Source organism: Dermacentor albipictus, chromosome 6 (assembly GCF_038994185.2).
Source record: "Dermacentor albipictus isolate Rhodes 1998 colony chromosome 6, USDA_Dalb.pri_finalv2, whole genome shotgun sequence".
Classification (NCBI taxonomy): Eukaryota; Metazoa; Arthropoda; class Arachnida; order Ixodida; family Ixodidae; genus Dermacentor; species Dermacentor albipictus.
In genome coordinates, this window is record NC_091826.1 from 129610886 (window position 1) to 129629701 (window position 18816).

Genomic DNA, 18816 nt, shown 5'->3' on the forward strand with positions numbered 1-18816 from the left:
TGCGGTATTGTATTCTATTATCGTATTTCATACAAAGATGCCGCGATTCCTTTGCGACCCTTTTTCAGTATGCTAGCAAGGTCAAATCTCGAACGGTGTTGAAGTGACAATGTATTAATTCTATGGCATCGATGTTCAAAAGTGCTACTGCATAGATGTGCACATTTGTTACTTTTGTTCACCGCTCCTACCTTGGTCCGACGCTGCCTCCAAGTACATACATAATGGACTACACGCATTCGTAAAAGCATTCGCCTAGCTCGGGAGCCGCAGGACTTGAAAAACGCCAAATAATTAGTTTCGCACCACGGACGCGTCCTTGGAGAAAGGGGGCGCGCTCTTGTCGGGTCACAACTTGTTTACCATGCACCTGGCGATCGAAAGACGCACGACTCGAAAGAACCACTGCTACGCGTCGCCCCGCAGCATCGACACATTCCGTCCAAAACTTACATGGCCGACCAGACACGCATCCACGACGACGCCAGTCCTGTAGTACACGTGCATGGCGTCGGCAGCAGCGCTGTTCCACAGTGTGGGCGTCGGGTCCGGAAGTTCGCGGTGGCAACAGCCACACTATCGGCCGCCGCCGCCGCCGCTATCGGCCAAGCGGCGCGCCGTGGAGGACACGTGGTGAGACAAAACACGGCCTCTTTTGGCTGCCTTATCGAAAAAAGAATCCTTCCGCAGCGGCAGCGTGCGCGGCGGATCGAGAAACCTTCGCGTGGTTTCACTCTATCATTTCAAACTATTTCGGTTCCTATGCAATAAATGCAGCAACCCTTGCGAGGCTTGCAATAAATGAGATTACGTATGCTGTATCGCATTCCTGAACCACAGAGTGTCAGTCGTGGCCATACGAATTATGAGATGCTACGATATCGACTCACTAGCTTGATAAATCAACTGGAAAATAAGGGCACTGATATATGACAACGATACCGGCAAGAGTGCTTTTAGTGAGGACTATGCTCAATAAAAGGGGCAGTGTTGTTTCTTTCTCGCGAAGGCTTTTGTTAACAGCTCTCTGACGTAATTTGTATCGTGCACGTGCTTCATGGTATTTATTTACATTTATTTGAAAGCTGATAATGCTGCTTGTACTATCTTTACGTTACCGTTACGAGCGTATCTGCACCAGTATTACACAGTCACGAAAACAGCAGAAATTTCAAACCAAAGGCCGCGTGCCCTTCTCCTCGCAGGCGCCGCCGCGCTCCCAGTTGGAGAGTCTTCACAAGTGAACGCATGCGCAGTTCGCAGCGCTGTGACGTCCCTCACAGTGACACGCACATGAGTGAAAATTATTCGAGGTAACAAACTATTTGTTTGATCCGTTGCTTCAATAGACAAATTAACGTTTAGAGAAGGAATAAAACTGTAAGGGAGAAGAAGTGCACACGGGCAAGGCCAGCCAGATCGTCTATTCGATGCCTGCGGTGCAACCACTGAGCGATCACCAGTGTTTGGCACGAGAGAGAGCGGTTCCCGCTTGGCGTAGCATGACTTCTCGGTTACGCTTGACCAGATGAATATTATTAAATACACCCCTTCGCAATTGGGAGAAGTCTTCAAGAACATCTCCAACCAGGAACTCAGGTCTCTGCCACCCGTCATGGCTGACTCTATCCCGCAGACGTCGCCGCCACCGTCCGTGGCCTGCTCTGGCACTCTTCGGCCCACCTGTTTTCAGCGGTGCGGATGAGCATGACATCAACAACCAGCTGTCTTCATACGACCAGGTGAGCTTGCACAATCGATGGGACGATACTTCCAAGTTAAACAGCCCTACCTTCTAATTTCTGGTGAGGCTCACCTGTGGTATGAAAATCACGAAGCCGACTTCCATGCCTGGCCAGCGTTCAAGACCAGCTTCGCTCAAGTTTTTCGTCGCCCCGCCGTCCGAAAGTTGCGCGCCGAGCAGCGGTTACGAGAGCGAGCGCAACAACCGGGCGAAACATTCACCAATTATATTGATGAGGTTCTAGACCTGTGCAAACGTGTGAATGCTTCTATGCCCGAAAATAACAAGGTGAAACATACTGAAGGGCATCGCCGCTCACATTTTTCACATGCTGATCGCCAAGAGTCTGCGTACCTAGCTGAGCTATATAGCTACGACGAGTGCAGGAAGCAGCGATATTTAACCAGGCACCCCTAGCTCAGTGGTCTACGAGGCACTATCTGGCATGGCCGTCCGCTCCGATCACACAGCCCTGCTCACAAAAATCCAAGCATTCGTGCGGGAGGAAGTTGCACGTCAGCTTTCTCTATTACTACGCTATACCACTACCGTTCGCTGAGCTGCCCCACCAACAGCCATTGCCGCAACTGCCGCCTACACAGCTTGCTCCGCCGCTCCGGCGGGTTATTGAAGAGCAAGTTGTTGAGGCTACCAATGCAGCATCAGCAGTGACCTGTCGCTACTCTCCTCACTTACGCCTCCGTCGCCGACCACTCGTTGCGATAAATCCACGGTCGCTTCCGCCCATTCAGTATTCCGTCAACCAGCCTCCTTCCGCCTTTGTAAATCCTTGGCGCAGGCAGAACAGACCCACGTGTTATGCCTGCCGGTATACCCGGAGAAGTGGCCCGATTGTGCTGCATGCTGCACTCTATAATGGTTTTGTGCAGACCCCTCCCTCGGCTGACCTATCCTCAACGCTTGTTTTAACCAGCAGGCCACAAGCCGAGCGCCTTCACCCCCCCCCCCCCTCCGTTACTTGCGTTCACCAGACAGTTACTGCGCTGCACTTTACCCCAACCTTTCCTTCCCATCATCAAGAATCTCCTTCCCCCGCTCGTTGTCTCCCATGCGTCGGCGTCCTCCATCCACTCAAGAGGGAAAACTAAGCGCCGCAGTTCAGGAGAAGCAGGAACTGCGTCGCCATCGATTTGTATATACCTACCGTTGCGCTAATTGATACTGGAGCATCTGCATCTGTAATAAACGAACGCCTATCTCGCGTTCTACGAAAAGTTAACACTTTCTGGGTTTTCTGTCCGCACGTTCGCCTTCCGCGAAACTATCGCCCTGGCCCCGCCTCCGCCAACGGCGCGCGCTCATTGGCGAATTTAGCAAAACCGGGAAATAAACAGCGTCATCTAGTAGTTCCGGCCTACGTCATTTTAACGTCAAGGTGGCGATGGGTGCTCTCGACATATATTGAATAAACGAACATGTCTTTCGGCTTCTCTTGGCGTTCGGTTGGGGTGGAGCAGATAGTAGAGATAAGATAGGTGGTAGTTTTTAGTAGCCTTCTTGGTGACGTCTTACACGCATTGTTTCGCGTCGACATTTGTTGATTCAAATAAAATAAAACATTTCACACTTCCTCATTCAATTTATTTTACCTAAAGCGGCTGCAACCAAACGTAGTCGGTGCGCAGAACCCGTACTGCAGCCACTATACACTGTCGGCGCGATCTCTCATGCGATGTGCAGCGTTCGAGTGCGCGCGTTCGTAGTGCACGCTGACGTCATGGGTAAGCAGTCGCTTGGTTTATTGAATGTGACTTTTGCGGAAGGCGAACGTTTCAGAATACTGTCGGCAGCATACACAGCAAGAGTTGTTATTCAGGGCATACTCTACATTGTAGAGTTTGTGGTTCAGCCGTACTGCTCCCACGACGTTATACTTGGTTGGAACTTTCTCTTGCGAAATAACGCCGTCGTCAAATGTGCACATGCTCAAGTTCAACTATCGCCTCTGTGATGTGGCCCTCGCCGGCGCCACTTGCCGCTAAGCTGGTTCTTCGGGAAGACGTCGCAATACCGCCGTACTCATCTTCCATTTTTACCGTTTTCTGCGCCGCTGTCTCTGAAGGCTCTGTTCTCGTCACTCCTTCATAACTCTTTATAACCTGCAAATTTATTCCCCTCCCTTTCGCCACGCTTGACATTTCAGCCGGTCTCAGCTCCATAGTTGTCTGCGATCTGCTTCCTACACCATTGACGCCTCTCTGCGGCTAAGCACTTGGCCGTGTACAGCCCCTAGATGACGTGATTATTATCGACGTGCCGGATGCTTCGGATGCATAGCTCACTGACTTTTGTGCACTTTCCACTTCTGCTCTGCCATCACTTGACGTGTTCGCTCCTTTCACTGCCGATAACGTTACTTCCGACCAGCGCTCCCAGCTTCTTCGCCTGCGTGCCCAGTTTCGTTCTTTTGACGTCGCTCAACCTACTCTGGGCCGTACATCGTCCGTCAGCCATCACATCGACACTGGCTCCAACGCGCCACTGCGGCAGCGCCCGTACCATGTCTCAGCCAAATAGCGTCAGGTCATCAGTGAGCACGTCGACGACATGATTCAGCGCGGCGTCATTCGATCTTCCAATAGTCCGTGGGCATCACCGGTGGTTCTCGTCACGAAAAAAGATGGTTCCATTCGGTTCTGCATTGACTATCGCAGTCTTAATAAGATAACACGAAAAGGCGTGTACCCTCTACCGCGGGTTGACGACGCTCAGGACAGCTTGCAAGGCGCTGAATTCTTCCCTTGCAGGTTCTACTTCCAGGTCCCGATGTCAGCAGTTGATCGCCCTAAAACCGCATTCATTACTCCAAACATGAAGCTAAACATTTCGACAGAATTGCCTGTCTGGTTGGGAAATTGATTAGAACTTGAGACTGACTCCAACCAAATAACTGAATTTTATTAGCCCGACGTTTCGGAGCCCATTCAGCTCCTTCTTCAGGGGGTTGTTCTTCGGGGGGTGGCGGTGTGCCGCTTTTAAAGCGTCTTTTTTGAAGAAAGGAGGGGGGGGAATCCCCCCGAAGAACAACCCCCTGAAGAAGGAGCTGAATGGGCTCCGAAACGTCGGGCTAATAAAATTCAGTTATTTGGTTGGAGTCAGTCTCAAGTTCTAATTACTCCAAACAGTTTATAGGAATTTAATATGATGTCATTTGGACTATAAAATGCGCTTGCAATGCTTGAATGAATGATGAACAACACCTTGCGCGGTCTCAAATGGAGCATTAGTTTATGCTACCTCGATGACATCGTTGCATTTGCACCTGATTTCAACGCGCCTCTCCTCCGCCTCAGGCAAGCACTGACGTCCTTGACCAACGCAGGCCTGCAACTGAACCTGAAAAAGTGCCAGTTTGCTGCGCGAAAGCTCATGATTCTAGCTCGTGTCGTATCCCAAGACAGAATCTGTCCCGACCCGGGCTGTGGCAGAGTTTTTAAAACCTTACACACACGAACTCCGCGCATTCATCGGCCTTTGTTCTTACTTCAGGCGCTTTGTTCGCAACTTTGCCTTTATTATATCACCTCTGACACAACTCTTAAGTTGCACCAATCACTTAATCCTCCTGGTCATGCGACATTGTGTTCGTGACCTTACGCCATCTCCTCACACTTCCACCACTACTGCGACACAACCACACCGCCCCAACTGAAGTGCATACCGATGCGAGCGCTATTGGCCTTGGCGCTGTCCTTTCGCAGCGCAAACCTGGCTGCTTCAGGTGCGTCGTTGCTTATGCCAGTCATGCACTGACCAAAGCGGAACGCAATCATAGCATCACACAAAAAGAATGTCTGGCACTCAACAAGTTTTGCCCTTATTTATAGGCCGGTTATTCAACGTGGCAATTGACCATCACGCCCTTTACTGGTTATCCTCTTTAAAAGACCCGTTGGGCTCTTCACATTCAAGACTACGACATACATGCCGCTCCGGCCGCAAGCACACTGACGCCACCGACGCTCTGTCACACCAGCTGACACTGCCTTCTTCTCCAACTTTGAGGCGGTGTCGTCAGTCAACATCGGCACCTTCGTATCAGAACAGCGCAAGGATCCCTGGGTGGCCTCTCTTTTGGATCTCCTTTCTGGTTCGCCTAAATCTCCCGTTCCCTGTGTCGCCAAGCTGCCTACTTCACCATCCAGGACAATCACTTGTATCGATGCAACTACCAGCTGATGGTCGCAAGTGGCTCCTTGTTATCCTGAGAACTTTCCGTTCCGATATGCACGTGTCTTTCCACACCGACCCACAATGTGCATATGCAGGTGACTTCAAGACGCGTGAGCGCCTGCGGCATCTTTACAAGCATGAATGTTTAGGCTTGTTAAAAAATTTGTGCGCTTGTGCCCGCAATGCCAACACCACAAATCCCCACCTCATCCGGTCCACGGTTTATTACAGCTGCTTCCGTGCCCTACTCGTGCCTTCGATCGTGTGGGAATTGACCTGTACCGCTAACACCTACTGGAAAACGATGGATTATTGTCGCAGCTGATCACCCTACAAGGTGTGCCAAAACTGCCGCTCTACCGGCAGCCACCACCAGTGACGTTGCATCCATCGTTTCATTCTTCGTCATGGGCCACCTTGGGAACTGCTGAGCAATAGAGGTCGAGTGTTTCTTTCTCGCAGATGTTTGAAACATGCTTGCTCAATGCCGCGTTGTTCACCCAACCACCACGTCATACGATCTTCAAACTAATGGGCTTACGGAATGTTTAAACCGAACCCTTGCTGACATGCTTGCCATGCACGTTTCACTGGATCATACAAACTGGGCCATCATGCTCCTGTTCATCATGTACGCATATAATACAGCTACACAAAGTACTACAGGATTCTCCCCATATTTTCTCCTCTATGGTAGCGGTTCTTCCCATACCAACGATGCTGTTTTACCTTATCAACCAGACACGTCAGAATGTGGTCTCGTGTCAGCCGTCGCCAGGCATGCCTAGGAATGCCGTCAGGTAGCCCGAAATTTCCCCTCAACGAGAAAAATGCTATCGTGATGGCAACCCTACCAACCCGAACTTCACCCCTGGCACACTTGTCTTGGTGTCCGTGCCTTGTACCATGCCTGGACGTTCGACAAAACTTATCTCTAAGTATGACGGACCGTACCGCATCGTCGAACGCACCTCTCCGGTCAACTATGTCATAGAACCTCTTACACCGACATGCGACAGGCGCCAGCGTGGTCGGGATGTTCTTCGCGTTCACCGCCTGAAACAATACTGTGACCCGCTCGTCATGCGTCAAATGGTCAATGGCGCTGAAAATTCAGCCAAGTGACGTGCTGCGATCCATAGTGATGTACATTTTTAAAACCTTATAATAAATTACAGGCTTTATGCAGAGCACTTAGATGCATCAATTAATGATCAGAAGGACCTACTTTAACAACTCAGTATAATTGCACAAAATCATCAAAATCGTTTCAGGGTCCCTTTAATGTTTAGTCATCAGGAATTCATTTGAGCCCATGCATTAATTTTAGGCAGTGCACTGTTGACTCTACTACCTAAATTGGCACATGATTTGCTTGAAATGAATAAACTCATGTCATCAGCATAGATTATACAATGGGCCGTTTAATCAATACGGACCATCATATTAATATAAGGTATGAACAGAAATGGTCCCAGGACGCTTCCCTGTGGAGCACCTGTTTTAATGGATTTTATTGAGGAATGTTTTCCTTCAATGACAAATTGCATACAGTATAAGACTTAACGAATTTGTGCACGATGCCGCTTACCCCATAGTGATCCCGTTTTTTAAGCAGAATATCATAATAAATGAGGTCAAAGGCTTTTGAGAAGTCTAAAAAAAGCCCAAGTACCATAATTCTGCATTGTAAAATTTTTAGAATGATTTCCTTTTGGGCCATTAATGCTAACTCTGTAGACTTATTTCTGCGAAAATCATACTGTGCAAAGTTGAAACGGTCAGTAAAAGAGCCCAGGGGTTTCAGAATTATTTTCTCCAAACTTTGGAAAACACAGGCAGAACCAATATAGGACAGTAGTTGGACGCATTACCTTACAGGTTTCATTTGAATATTGGCCGCACCAGCAGATAAGGGTTAAGGGTTAGTTACAAGCTCACCATCTGAAACAGGCTCTAAAAATATGGTTTGGTTCTTACGATGATTCATATACCGTAGGTCAGCACTGGTGGTGGTAGCATCACAAACAGATAGGAAGAAGTCATTAAATGTGTTAGCTAGCTCAGTGCCTTGAATTTCTATTCCATCTTTTACAATTTTGGTGACTGCCTCAGATGCACTACTAAGTACAGTGTTTAGTGCCTTCCAAACGCTTTCACTTCGTCCTTGTGTCGAGTTCAACAGGTTAGAATAATCGTCAAGGGTAAAATGGATGCCAACCCATAACATTAAAAGGTTTTCATGGTGAACAAGGCCCCTGTATGGGAGCCAAAATGTCTTGGTTTCTTATAATGTTTTTTGTCAGGGTCCATTTTACCCTTGACTCCGAGCAATCCCGACGAGACGAGTTTTCGTTGAACTCTTGATTTCAGGTTAGAATAATATTGCTTTTTTGCATCAAGAAGGTGTTTGGTGAGAAAATTTCTGTACTTCTTGAATGCTTTGAGGGCATCTGAAGCCTTACTCACTATAAAAGTTTTAAACTATTGGTCTCGCTTTCTTATAAGCTTGAAGAATTCTTTGTTTCCCCAAGGTTTCAGACTTTTTTTTTTCACGTTTTAAGCATCTCGACGAGAAAACATGCAAAGTATAAATCAGAGACCTTGTTCATAAATAAATCCTATGCTAAGCTGGGGTTGCTTGTTGCAAATACTTTCTATTTGCTCTGCCTAAGCAGTCTGTAAAAGCAGACAGCGTTTCAGGAGTAATGAGCTTGCATGTAAATTCCAAAAAAGTTCAGGTGTGTTAATGAATTGACTGACAAACATAAATATAAGCAAAGGGTTGCTAATATTGTGGATTAAAGTGCCAGCCTTAACAAGGGAAAGTTCAAAATTGGTTATAAACAGATCTAAAAGTGTTGTTGATTGTGGAGTGATCCGCGTGTGGGATGTTATGAACTTTCGACAAGGATGAGAGCTTAACAATGATTCAAGTTCTAATTTAGCACTGTTATGAGCTAACATGTTCATGTTGAAGTCACCACCTAGAAATAATGCGTGTTTTCTTTCACTGAAGAATTCTAACAGAGTCTAAAAAGGAAAAGAACAGACAGACATTATGTGACGGAGGGCAGTAACTAGCACAAAAAAGCTGAAGTACCACATCTGACAGCAAGTGTTTCATAAAAACGAGTGATACAGCAGAATTCTGATATTATTTCAGAATCTATTGCGTTTGAGATTAGCATTGCTATGCCACCACTCCTTTTGCATGTGTGGTTCATATAGTACGATTTATATGTTGCAAATGTAAGCACGTTCTCTTCCGAGGAAAACCATGTTTCTGAATACATCACAAGGTCAAAGCATACTTGCACTTCACTGAAAAAATAACTGAGTTCATCCTGCTTGTTTCTACCGGATCTAAGGTTACAATGAACCCAACTACAACATTTTTAGCAACCAGTATCAGAGCAGTTTTTAAGGTTTATAACGTCTACCTACGCAGTTGAGGAAGGAAGCGTGGTGAGAGGAATATTTAAAGAAATATCAAGTAGTAGTGCCAGGTAAAACCATATCACATCTTATCAAAGTCAGCCGCGCAACAAATCACAACGGCGCTATCGCCCTCTCTTTACCTTACAAGAATCTTGCTGTTACAATGAGATGGAAAATTGGAGCCATTCTCTGTCCATGCTTTTTCACGGCGCAGCAGCTCTCTGTTTTGATGGGTCATGTTCTCAGTGACCGAAACACCCGATGAATCATTCCTGAGGGCTACCCGCTTTTCAAGCCACTTATCGCGGGCTGACTTCTGCGCTAATGGAACAACAGCTCCATGCGTTTTGTTTGGTTTTGGTGGAAGTCTGCGAATAGCGCCGATGTCATTCCTCGACAGCTCTGGTAAGTTAACAGTCTTGGCCACATCATTCAAGCTTACACAGCAATTCTCGTTCGTTTGCACCAAACTGAACAAGCGTCTATGTGAACTTCCTGCTCCGAAACTAAATGTCATTTATACAGTCGCTTTCAGTTGCTGAAAGTCATCTGAAGTGGTCATATCAGTAGAACATGCAAGGCGGAAGCTCCTCATCACATCCGCGGTGCACGTGCTTTGCAAAACACACTCTGCGCGAGCGAAGAAGTCGGCTGCGTCCGGGCTGTTTCATGAAAACACAGATTCCGTACAGCCGCTTGCGATGTGCGTGACATAACACTAATTCAGAGCGCCGAAAGGCAGGCTAACCCTACCGGAGTTTATATATCGGACGCACACCAGCACAAGCACGATAGACTCCACTGACCTTTGCATTGACGCGGATGGCTTCGCGTGCGTGGAATCCCATCACTCCGGACATGGTGACGTCGCAGTGCGAGGTTCTCTCACAAGAACTCCCCGCATGCGCTGTCTGGAAAGCAGGGAACCGCGATGCGCACCGCGTAGATTACGCGCACAGCCGAAACACGACGGCAGACGGCTCATACCCGTAAGCCGTAGCACAGAACACCCATAACTCGTAACAGCCACAGAATAACCATAGACTTCTGTGCCTGCCGGATTATCGGTGCACCAAATGGAAGCGGCCGTCGTTTGAACCACTACTACTGAACTCCAGACCTGCACGCCTCTTCTAGTTCGTCAATTTTGCCGCTAGGGACAGAACGTACGAGCAGAGTGGCGTTAGTTATAGCCACTGTCGTCTGCTTCTGCGATCCGTTCAGCGCTCGATCTGCTATTTCGGCAGCCACAAAGTGCCTGTATTGATGGTAAATGAAAAAAATTCACATTATATAAAGAGAAAAGAAAAATTTGCAAATGTTTTGCGTTTGAACAGGGAAATTAGAGGAGAAGGAGCGTTGCAACGAAGGTAAATAATAAGCATATGTGTCAACTGCAATGTTAGACGGCTTAAATTTCCCTCTTCTAGTAAGAAATGGAAGATCATTTTCAAAGATAAACAGGATAATCTAGCTTTTTTTGAGTTGATCACAGATAGACATTAGGAAAGTACTGCTGTGTGCTGTAGTGAAATGCGAAGGATGTGGTAAAAGTATTAACAAGCACTGCGCTCAACATGTGCAATAAATTGGTCGAGTCTGTTTATAGGAAAGATGAGCATAGCTTGTTTTTCATGTTGTTTGATGTCTAGATCAGTAGAATGCTTGCAAAAGCGATATCAGTGTTTTAAAACGTGCTGCACTGCAGGCCTTGTACGTGTCACGGAACTCTTTTCAAACTGCAAAGCTAGCTTTCCTGCGTGGCGGCAGCATATAACGGTGGTGCGAAAGATACGTACGCACTGAAGCTGTATGCGTAATTCTCTTTTTGAACTCACGACGCATTTACGGAGAACTTTAAAGAGTTAAAATGAGTGGTAATTGTTCTGTCGTCGCACGTTACGGTGGTTTCCAGTGTCTAAAGAGCGCAGAAGCGAACTTTACAACGTGTACAATGAAATCGTTGTGTACTTTACGAACTCTATAAAGAGTGTGACTTAGTGTACAAGATCTGTGCAGTTCGCTACTGCCTGAAAAACGCAACGGGAGCGGCTATTTAACGCTATCCTTTAGAGAGGAGCGGACTGCACGCACCGACATTTTTCAGGTTCGGGCAGTCTCTTGAAGCCAAGTGAGTGATCATTCATAACTGCGACATCACCACATTGTGACATTACTGTCGCTGTGTTCGCAAAAATCATAAACTAACGAAGCAGTTCATCACAATACAACAGCCGCCGTACAAATTACAACGCCGCACTGCAGTCAACTCTATTCGCAACTCCAGCAATTCATGCGACACCTAGCGGCAGTAGGGAGAAACGAAATACGGAGGTCCAGTCGCCGTGTGTGCCGTAGAGGCTGCTGTCGCGGACGGAAGAATGAAGCTGCTAGCAAAGAAAAAGCGAACGGCCAAGCAGTTCTGCTGTGTTCCTCGGTGCGTGCCAGCGAGATGGAAGGACAGCGATATTTCCGTTCACGCACTTCCCTCCGAGTGGAAAGGCTGAAGCCGCAGAACCAGGTGGATCGCTAACCTCCGCATCGGCAAGGCTGTGACGCTTACAGTGACTGTTTGCTCACGGCATTTTGCACGGGATAATTTCTCCTTACCAGGTGAGACACTATTGTGAACTTGTGAACCCGACCCTAATGCATGACCATTGTGCGTGGCCATTATACATGTCGCTGTGTCACCTTATGTAAACACGTTTCGCATTGCGGGCACTGGCGATTGGCCTATGCATTATTTGCTGCATATGTTAGCCGCAACGCGAAATTCGAGCACAGGTTACGGCGGTTCCTCTCTTACGACAGAAACCTGTCACGGCGGTTTCTCCGAGAAACGTCTCTTCTGCACTCGTTAACCACATTGGCTGTAATTAGAGCTCATGTTCGACGCTTCACAGCGGTTTCTGCGAGCAACGTCACCTCTGCGCTCGTTGGCTACACCCGGCTGTAGCTTTTGATGCCCAGCACGTCTCGCGCAACTTATACGGGCGTCGGAGATTCAAATGTTTACGAATGATGTACTAGCAAGTTCTGGAAGTGTTGAGTGTAAACGTGCCACGTATGTGGCATGCTAAAGCGGAATAAATATCATGCGTGGTGCGGATGAACTTGCAGCACAGGCGCACTGCACGCGGGCACTTCCCAGCGCGACTGATTACGAATTTGCCACTTGCACTTGAGAATCTCCGACGTGCTCAAGAGTGGCCATATGACACTGGTATTTCGCACCGACGGCGAGCCTATCACGTTCATTGCAGAAGTTTGCCACTTACGCGACAGCCACATGTCAATTTTACACGCGTTGGCTAGTTTCGAGGAAAATTTACGGCGTCCGCCGTCTACTGACGTGTCGCATATGTATGTGCAGTATTAGTACCTAAGCTAGCTTTATCTGTGTTATTAAATCATCCCCAAGTCAGTGGCAAAACTACTTCGGTCATGTGGTGGTGTTTGCACCTGTGTACTTTGCGTTATGAGCAGCTTTCAACTACGTTTTGCAGATGCTACATTCGGTGTACAACGTTGCATAGCCTTGCACACTCAAACCGTGCTTCATTTCCTTGCAAATGTTTTTTTATAAATATTGTGGCCTTGTTTGTGAGGTAAAAAGAAAAAAATTCTGGGTGCAGCCCATATTGAGGCACAATAAAGCATAAACAATTCATTTATTTTTTCAATTGTAGCATGTCAAAGACAGCGGCTGAAACAAATGCAGTACCAACTGAAAACCTGCCAAGGACGTCATGTTATGATGAGAACAAGGATGCTCATATGAGAGAGCTTTCACTGGCAAGACTTCGCCGACATGTGTATCGGTCAGCCAGAGTAAGTTAATTTGACTACATGGTGCAGCACTTATATGCTTATGGTACATACACCATGTCTACAAGCATGCAATAGATGTCAACACCTTTTAATGCATTACAGAATGAATCAAGCAAAGAAACTGTTGCCTCCCCATTAGAAGCAAAGGTGTTGCCCCATGCACCTGTCAGCACGACCACCATGGTAAATTGGCTGCCTGCAACTTGTGCACACATTGCTTCACCACTAATTCCTTGGGATTAAGCTCTGACATTGCAGGACGATCTCCCATCCCCTGACCGCAACAGCATGGACCAAATAAGTGACAAAGGAAATATGGTAATTTCTTTTTGTATATGTATGTGTTGTGGTAGCTGTCTTTACCTAGACGGTGGCATGCTTTCTGGATTTACATCGTAAAAGCATTGTAGCACGTGGTGTGTGATGGGTGCACATTAATTGCAACTTGTGCACACATTGCTTAACCACTGGTTTCTTGAACTGAACTCTATCTGACATTGCAGGACGATTTCCCATCCCCTAACAGCATGGACCAAAGCCTTGCAAACACCATAAGGGACAAGGACATAGCAAATATGGCAATTTATTTTTTCTATATATTTGTGATGTGGTAGCTGTCTTTACCTAGCCGGCAGCATGTTTTCTGGATTAACTTCGTGAAAGGATTGTGGTGTGTGATGGGTGCAAATTAACTGATGCAAAAAGCCTGGCCTTCCTACTTCCAACATTGAATTTAATACATTGACGTGCATTATTGGAATGACAAAAAGAAGCTGCATTTCGCGTCAGATATGTCAGACATTACAACTCTTGCTTTTGTTTTGTCACAGGAATGTGCTTGCCAACCTGGCCTCCGGACATTAATGGCAGAGTACTCAAGAGAAGATAAAGACGTGGCAAATTTCCTACTAGAAATGGCGTCACGGACAAGGCCTACAGAAAGCAAGGCTGCCCAAGTGTGCGTCGGGTACTTTTCCACAGAAGTTTGTGAACACGATAAATAGTAGCAACGTAAATACATTCACAGGCCTGCCATCATTCGATGTTCTGAATGCTCGTGTGACGTGCTACACAAAAATTCATCCACTTTCAGGACGGCACCAGTTATGTGTAAAAACAATTGCATTGACATTGGTGAAATTGAAGCATATTTCCACTGCATTCTTGAGTCACCTTTTTAACTGTTCTCTAACTACATGTAGCAACATAATTGCAGAGACTGCTCAGTTGATGTGTGAAATTTTAAAAGTAACTGTGGCTGTGCCACCAAAAGATGAATTCCAGTGGCACGTTTGCATATTCGGCATTAGGTGATTCACCTGAAGTCGTGCCATGGCTGGCGATATTGCAAGTAGCCTGTATTGCATAGAGGCATTTGTGCGTGTGACCTTGGCTCCATCAAAGCGTGGCGGCCTTGGGAGTAAGTGCGGTCTTCTGTTTGGAAATCCAGCATTTTTTATGCCACTCAGCCACTTCATACTTTTCAGACACGGTCGTTGCCATGTGATCTACATGCTGCACTTGTTTGCATTGGCCAAACCTGCAGACTTCAACTTCAACACACTTTTTGTAAATTAGCAATGCACATTCTTTTGCAACTTGTATTCTTCATTGAAGTGCTGATTTACACTACGCATTCTGATGCAAGTTTTCATCTTATGGTATTCCGAGATATTTGCAGTTCACTTATGATCTGTGTCATAGAGTTGTGGTTATTCTTCAATGGCTGTTTGTTGTCCCTTTTCTTACTTATATTTTTTCACAAAATAAACCACATGCACTCAATATTTTGTTCACTGTACTTGCCTCATACATTTTACTCAAGCCCATTTTTGTTGCACTTTTTAGCATATGAGGGTATATCTGGCCAAACAGAACATGAGAAGTAACATGGAACAGTGTCAAACCTGCATACGATGAGTATTTAAAAAGTTTGGCCACCAGAGTTGAGTACTCTGAAAGAATGGTTTGATTCAAATGACCCCAGCTGGTATATGTACCATAATTTATGCTTCTTCCCAGTTTGTTGAATACAGTGCAAATGGCTGTCCTGGGAAGCATAACTAAACCACTGGTAATACAACATGGGGAGACACTTGTGCAGACTTAACATCAGTGAATGATAATTATTGACCTCCAGAGAGCATATAGAGATGTCCTTACTATCAACATATCAATAAATGGAAAGTATGTGACATGAAAGTTTAACATGCACTTAAAGCACTTAACAAACACTTAAAGGGGCACTGAAACACTTCCGACTGATCATAGTTACATCACTACAAAAGGACACCGCCTGCTGCAAAAATTTTTCGAATCATTGAACTGTAAGCGGAATTAGTAGTTATTGCACTGATGCATTGCTTTCTCCTTTCGCCTCAGCTAGTGTGCTGGAAGCTACACGGTGCATGGCAAGGTAGCAAGGTCCTGGTCAAGTTTTTTTTTTTTACACATTGCTACTTGTGGTTCAGGCATGGGTGTCACTCTCGAAACGCGAGATGGACGCCTGGAGCTACATCACTTACAGAGACCAATAAATACACACGGCTGTCTGATCGTCCTGCGAACAGAGCTTGTGGTGGTCGTGGTATCTATATTATGCGGCATGCCAGTTTCAGGGCCCCTTTAAGAAGGGCACTAACAAAGACAACAATAGTTGGTTTCATGAGTTCTGCCTGAGTCGCCACTGATGTCACGCAGTTGCTCGAGCACAAATTGTGAAACAATAACGTATGAGCCATAGGAAACGAACAGTCATGTCGGCAAAAAAAAGAAAAAAAGCAGGATATGTATTGTGATAGGTAACCCCAAGCGCCACAGCACAAGGTGAAGCTAAGTTGCAGTTCGGCACATAATAGGATCTCTTCTGCTTACAACGGTGCACGCACATGAACATTTCACTTCACTACGATCTTTGCAATATGAACAGCATTGAAACGCAATGTAGAGATGAAACATTAAAGGGACTGACAACTACACCAAATGTTCCAGGATAAGGTGCCAGGAGAAACAGCCGAGATGTGCTTGCACTTTTGCGACAATCCAGCAGTGCACGAACACTTTGCCTCCACGATCGATGGGTCCCGGAATGCGTCGGCGATTCTCACCACAATCTCGTGCGGGTCCGCTGTCACGCCGGAGGTTTGCACACACGCGCGACCACTTCTACTTAATTACTCTTTGAACCACTGGTACCGACTAAAATGAGGTGCTCGGCGTCCACTACCCGTTCTCCCCCCACAAAACAGCGCGAATTAACATCGCAGTGCAACAAACTCAAAGTTTTCACCAAGGAAAGCGTACGCGGGGACCTCCGTAAAGCCGCCATACTGCACAGTGTAGCAGTAGCCAGACCGGGCCAGGCTTCGCAGCGCCCCCTAATGTTGATTTGAGTTGCGATATGATTGGATGGATGGATGAATGAGGCTCAACCTGTTGAATCGGAAAGGTGGATGGATGTTATGAGCGTCCCCCATGGAATCGGGCGGTGGGTTGCGTCACCAAGCCCTTGCTATTATTCTGCTTAATGTCCTACCTAGGTCGAACAATGAAAAAAGAAGAAAATAGCACTATGGACTTCCACAATCAAATTTTCTGATCCCCTATTGTCGTTTCCCTACTTTTCTTCCACCAATCCTCCAATCGACTCCCTATTGCGGGCATGTTTACTTTTCCACTGCTCTCGCTGAACCCAAGGGCTTCAAGGAGGCCAGTGGTGCCTAGATCGACCACTGGGTAGACGTCTTCACATTCTAATAAAACATACTCCGTAGTTTCCCTAGCTTTACCGCAGCAAGCACATGATTCTTCTTCCTTGTTATACCTAGGTGTGTGTTCCAGGGCATCTCGATCTCGCTTCGAAAAGTAATGAGCTTCCCTTTGAGTTATCATAAATTGTTTCTTTCCTGATTTCGTTTTTTCCTCTTAAGTAGTTACTCATGGCAGATTTATTTTCCATTGCCGCCACCCGTGAGATTATTTCAGCTTCTCTGGCATTCCGCTTGACGTTCTTTGTTGCTGCAGTACTTGTATATTGACCACCCTACAGGTTCCGCATACTTGCTGGTGAGCTTTCTAGTTCTTTTCCTCTACTTGAATCAATGCTTTTCTGTACAGATACGTCAACACTCTCCCAGCCCATTTACTTTTATGCGAAGCATATTACGAGAGCTCAACCCAGCTCCTCAGGCGCGGCGGTGTCGCCTTCAATACCCCGTGACACCGTGACGTCACGACAGAGGAGTAACGGGGCTCCAACTCGCGCCGTCGCTCGCGGCGTCGCGGCGGTATATAAGCAGCTGCGCTTGCCTCTGCTAGACACTCACGAGGTGAGATGCCTCCTGGAGACAGAGCTGCTCGTTGGAATGAGAAGCGAAGGTTGCGGCGTGCTACAGAGACTGATTTTCTAGGTGGCTTTGGCTCAACTCTTGCAAGATGGGCTGGGTGGGAATCGAACCAGGGTCTCCGGAGTGTGAGACGGAGACGCTACCACTGAGCCACGAGTACGATGCTTCAAAGCGGTACAAAAGCGCCTCTAGTGAATGCGGTGTTGCCTTAGAAACGAGCTGTTTCTAAGGCTCAGGCGTGCGTCGCTTGCTCAGGCGCACATTTCGTTGCCGCGCCGAACGCTGCGTTGCTCGACGCTCACCGCGTCCTATGCGGGGCGCGTAGTCGCTGGCGGGTCGACGGGAACGCTGTCGCGTTCCACTCTTGAAGGCGAAGCAGAGTAACGCATGAGTTGTTTCTTCGTCTAGCCGAACCAAATATAGCCAAGCAACAGTTCACCAGGCTAAACAGTGGTTCAACAACTAAAATAAAGGCTAGTATGCTTCGCATCCTGGGCTTAACCTTAGCTAAGCCACAGCCATTTTCTTCCATATTCCTCAGTCGTTCTTCATACTCAATTTTACTGCGAACTTCCCTCACTTCAAAACTGGTCCAGCCCACCCTGCACAGCTTCATTTGTAGTCTTCCCATGAGCGCCGAATGCGAGGCGACCATTGGCATTTGGTTCCCATCGAGTCCTGATTGTACCCCTGATTTAAAGCAAGCAACCGCATTTTCAAAAGCAAGTCCTGCAAACATTACCGCTTTCCACATACCTCGGAGCATAGAGTTTCCTACAAGAATTTTTGTAGGTAACGCTACGCCTTGGAGCACCTCGTACCTATTGTATCCCCATGGGGCTCTTGCATTGCCCAGGGGGCGCTGCGAAAAAGGTGCTAAAAAGCGCCCTCTGCGCTAAAATGGGTCGTACCAAGCTCGGTCGTCTGCTTCGGAACGCACGTTTGCACTATGGACCCGCCACTTTCGGTTGTGTTGTTTCACGGCCTGCAGCGAATATCGGGCGCCGAAGATTTTTTCAGGGGTGGCACGCTGCGTAAAGGCAAGAAATTATGCAGTGCCGAATACGTGTACGCCGTTCAATAATTGGGCGGCGAAGTTTTAGCACCGTGTCAATCGCAAGTGAAGCGAGTCGCGTACGAAGTGGAACTTCAGGTAAGGTTTGCAAGCTCGCTGCTAGATTCAGGCGCACAAACGCGAGGAAATGCTTGCTATAAATGAATCCACAGCGACGATAAGCAGACATCATGTGTACGGAA

General features: G+C 47.1%; 2 protein-coding genes across 7 annotated transcripts in view; one reads left to right on the plus strand and one right to left on the minus strand.

The window, feature by feature from the left end:
* Positions 1 to 10461, minus strand: part of LOC135899437 (TBC1 domain family member 25-like) — a 176844-nt gene extending 166383 nt beyond the window's left edge. The window contains exon 1 of one of the 4 annotated variants that reach the window (XM_065428680.2): positions 10186 to 10461. In XM_065428680.2, the coding sequence (XP_065284752.1) occupies positions 10186 to 10239 (54 nt within the window). In that variant the 5' untranslated portion in view covers positions 10240 to 10461. Of the gene's footprint in view, positions 1 to 191; positions 255 to 453; positions 689 to 10185 lie in introns of those variants that run through there. The other 3 variants (XM_065428676.2, XM_065428679.2, XM_065428678.2) reach the window with 3 other exon arrangements.
* A 1210-nt stretch (positions 10462 to 11671) lies between these two features.
* Positions 11672 to 14998, plus strand: LOC135899436 (uncharacterized). 3 transcript variants are annotated; one of them, XM_070541327.1, is made up of 5 exons: positions 11672 to 11992; positions 13072 to 13213; positions 13316 to 13396; positions 13472 to 13531; positions 14044 to 14998. In XM_070541327.1, the coding sequence occupies exons 2-5, from the start codon at positions 13073 to 13075 to the stop codon at positions 14215 to 14217; spliced, it is 456 nt and encodes a 151-aa protein (XP_070397428.1). In that variant the 5' UTR covers positions 11672 to 11992; position 13072; the 3' UTR covers positions 14218 to 14998. The 3 variants fall into 3 exon arrangements, 1 of the variants encoding a protein (XP_070397428.1); XR_011515399.1 differs by having other exon boundaries at positions 13072 to 13396; positions 13717 to 14998; XR_011515398.1 differs by having other exon boundaries at positions 13072 to 13531; positions 13717 to 14998.
* The last annotated feature ends 3818 nt before the right edge of the window (positions 14999 to 18816 follow it).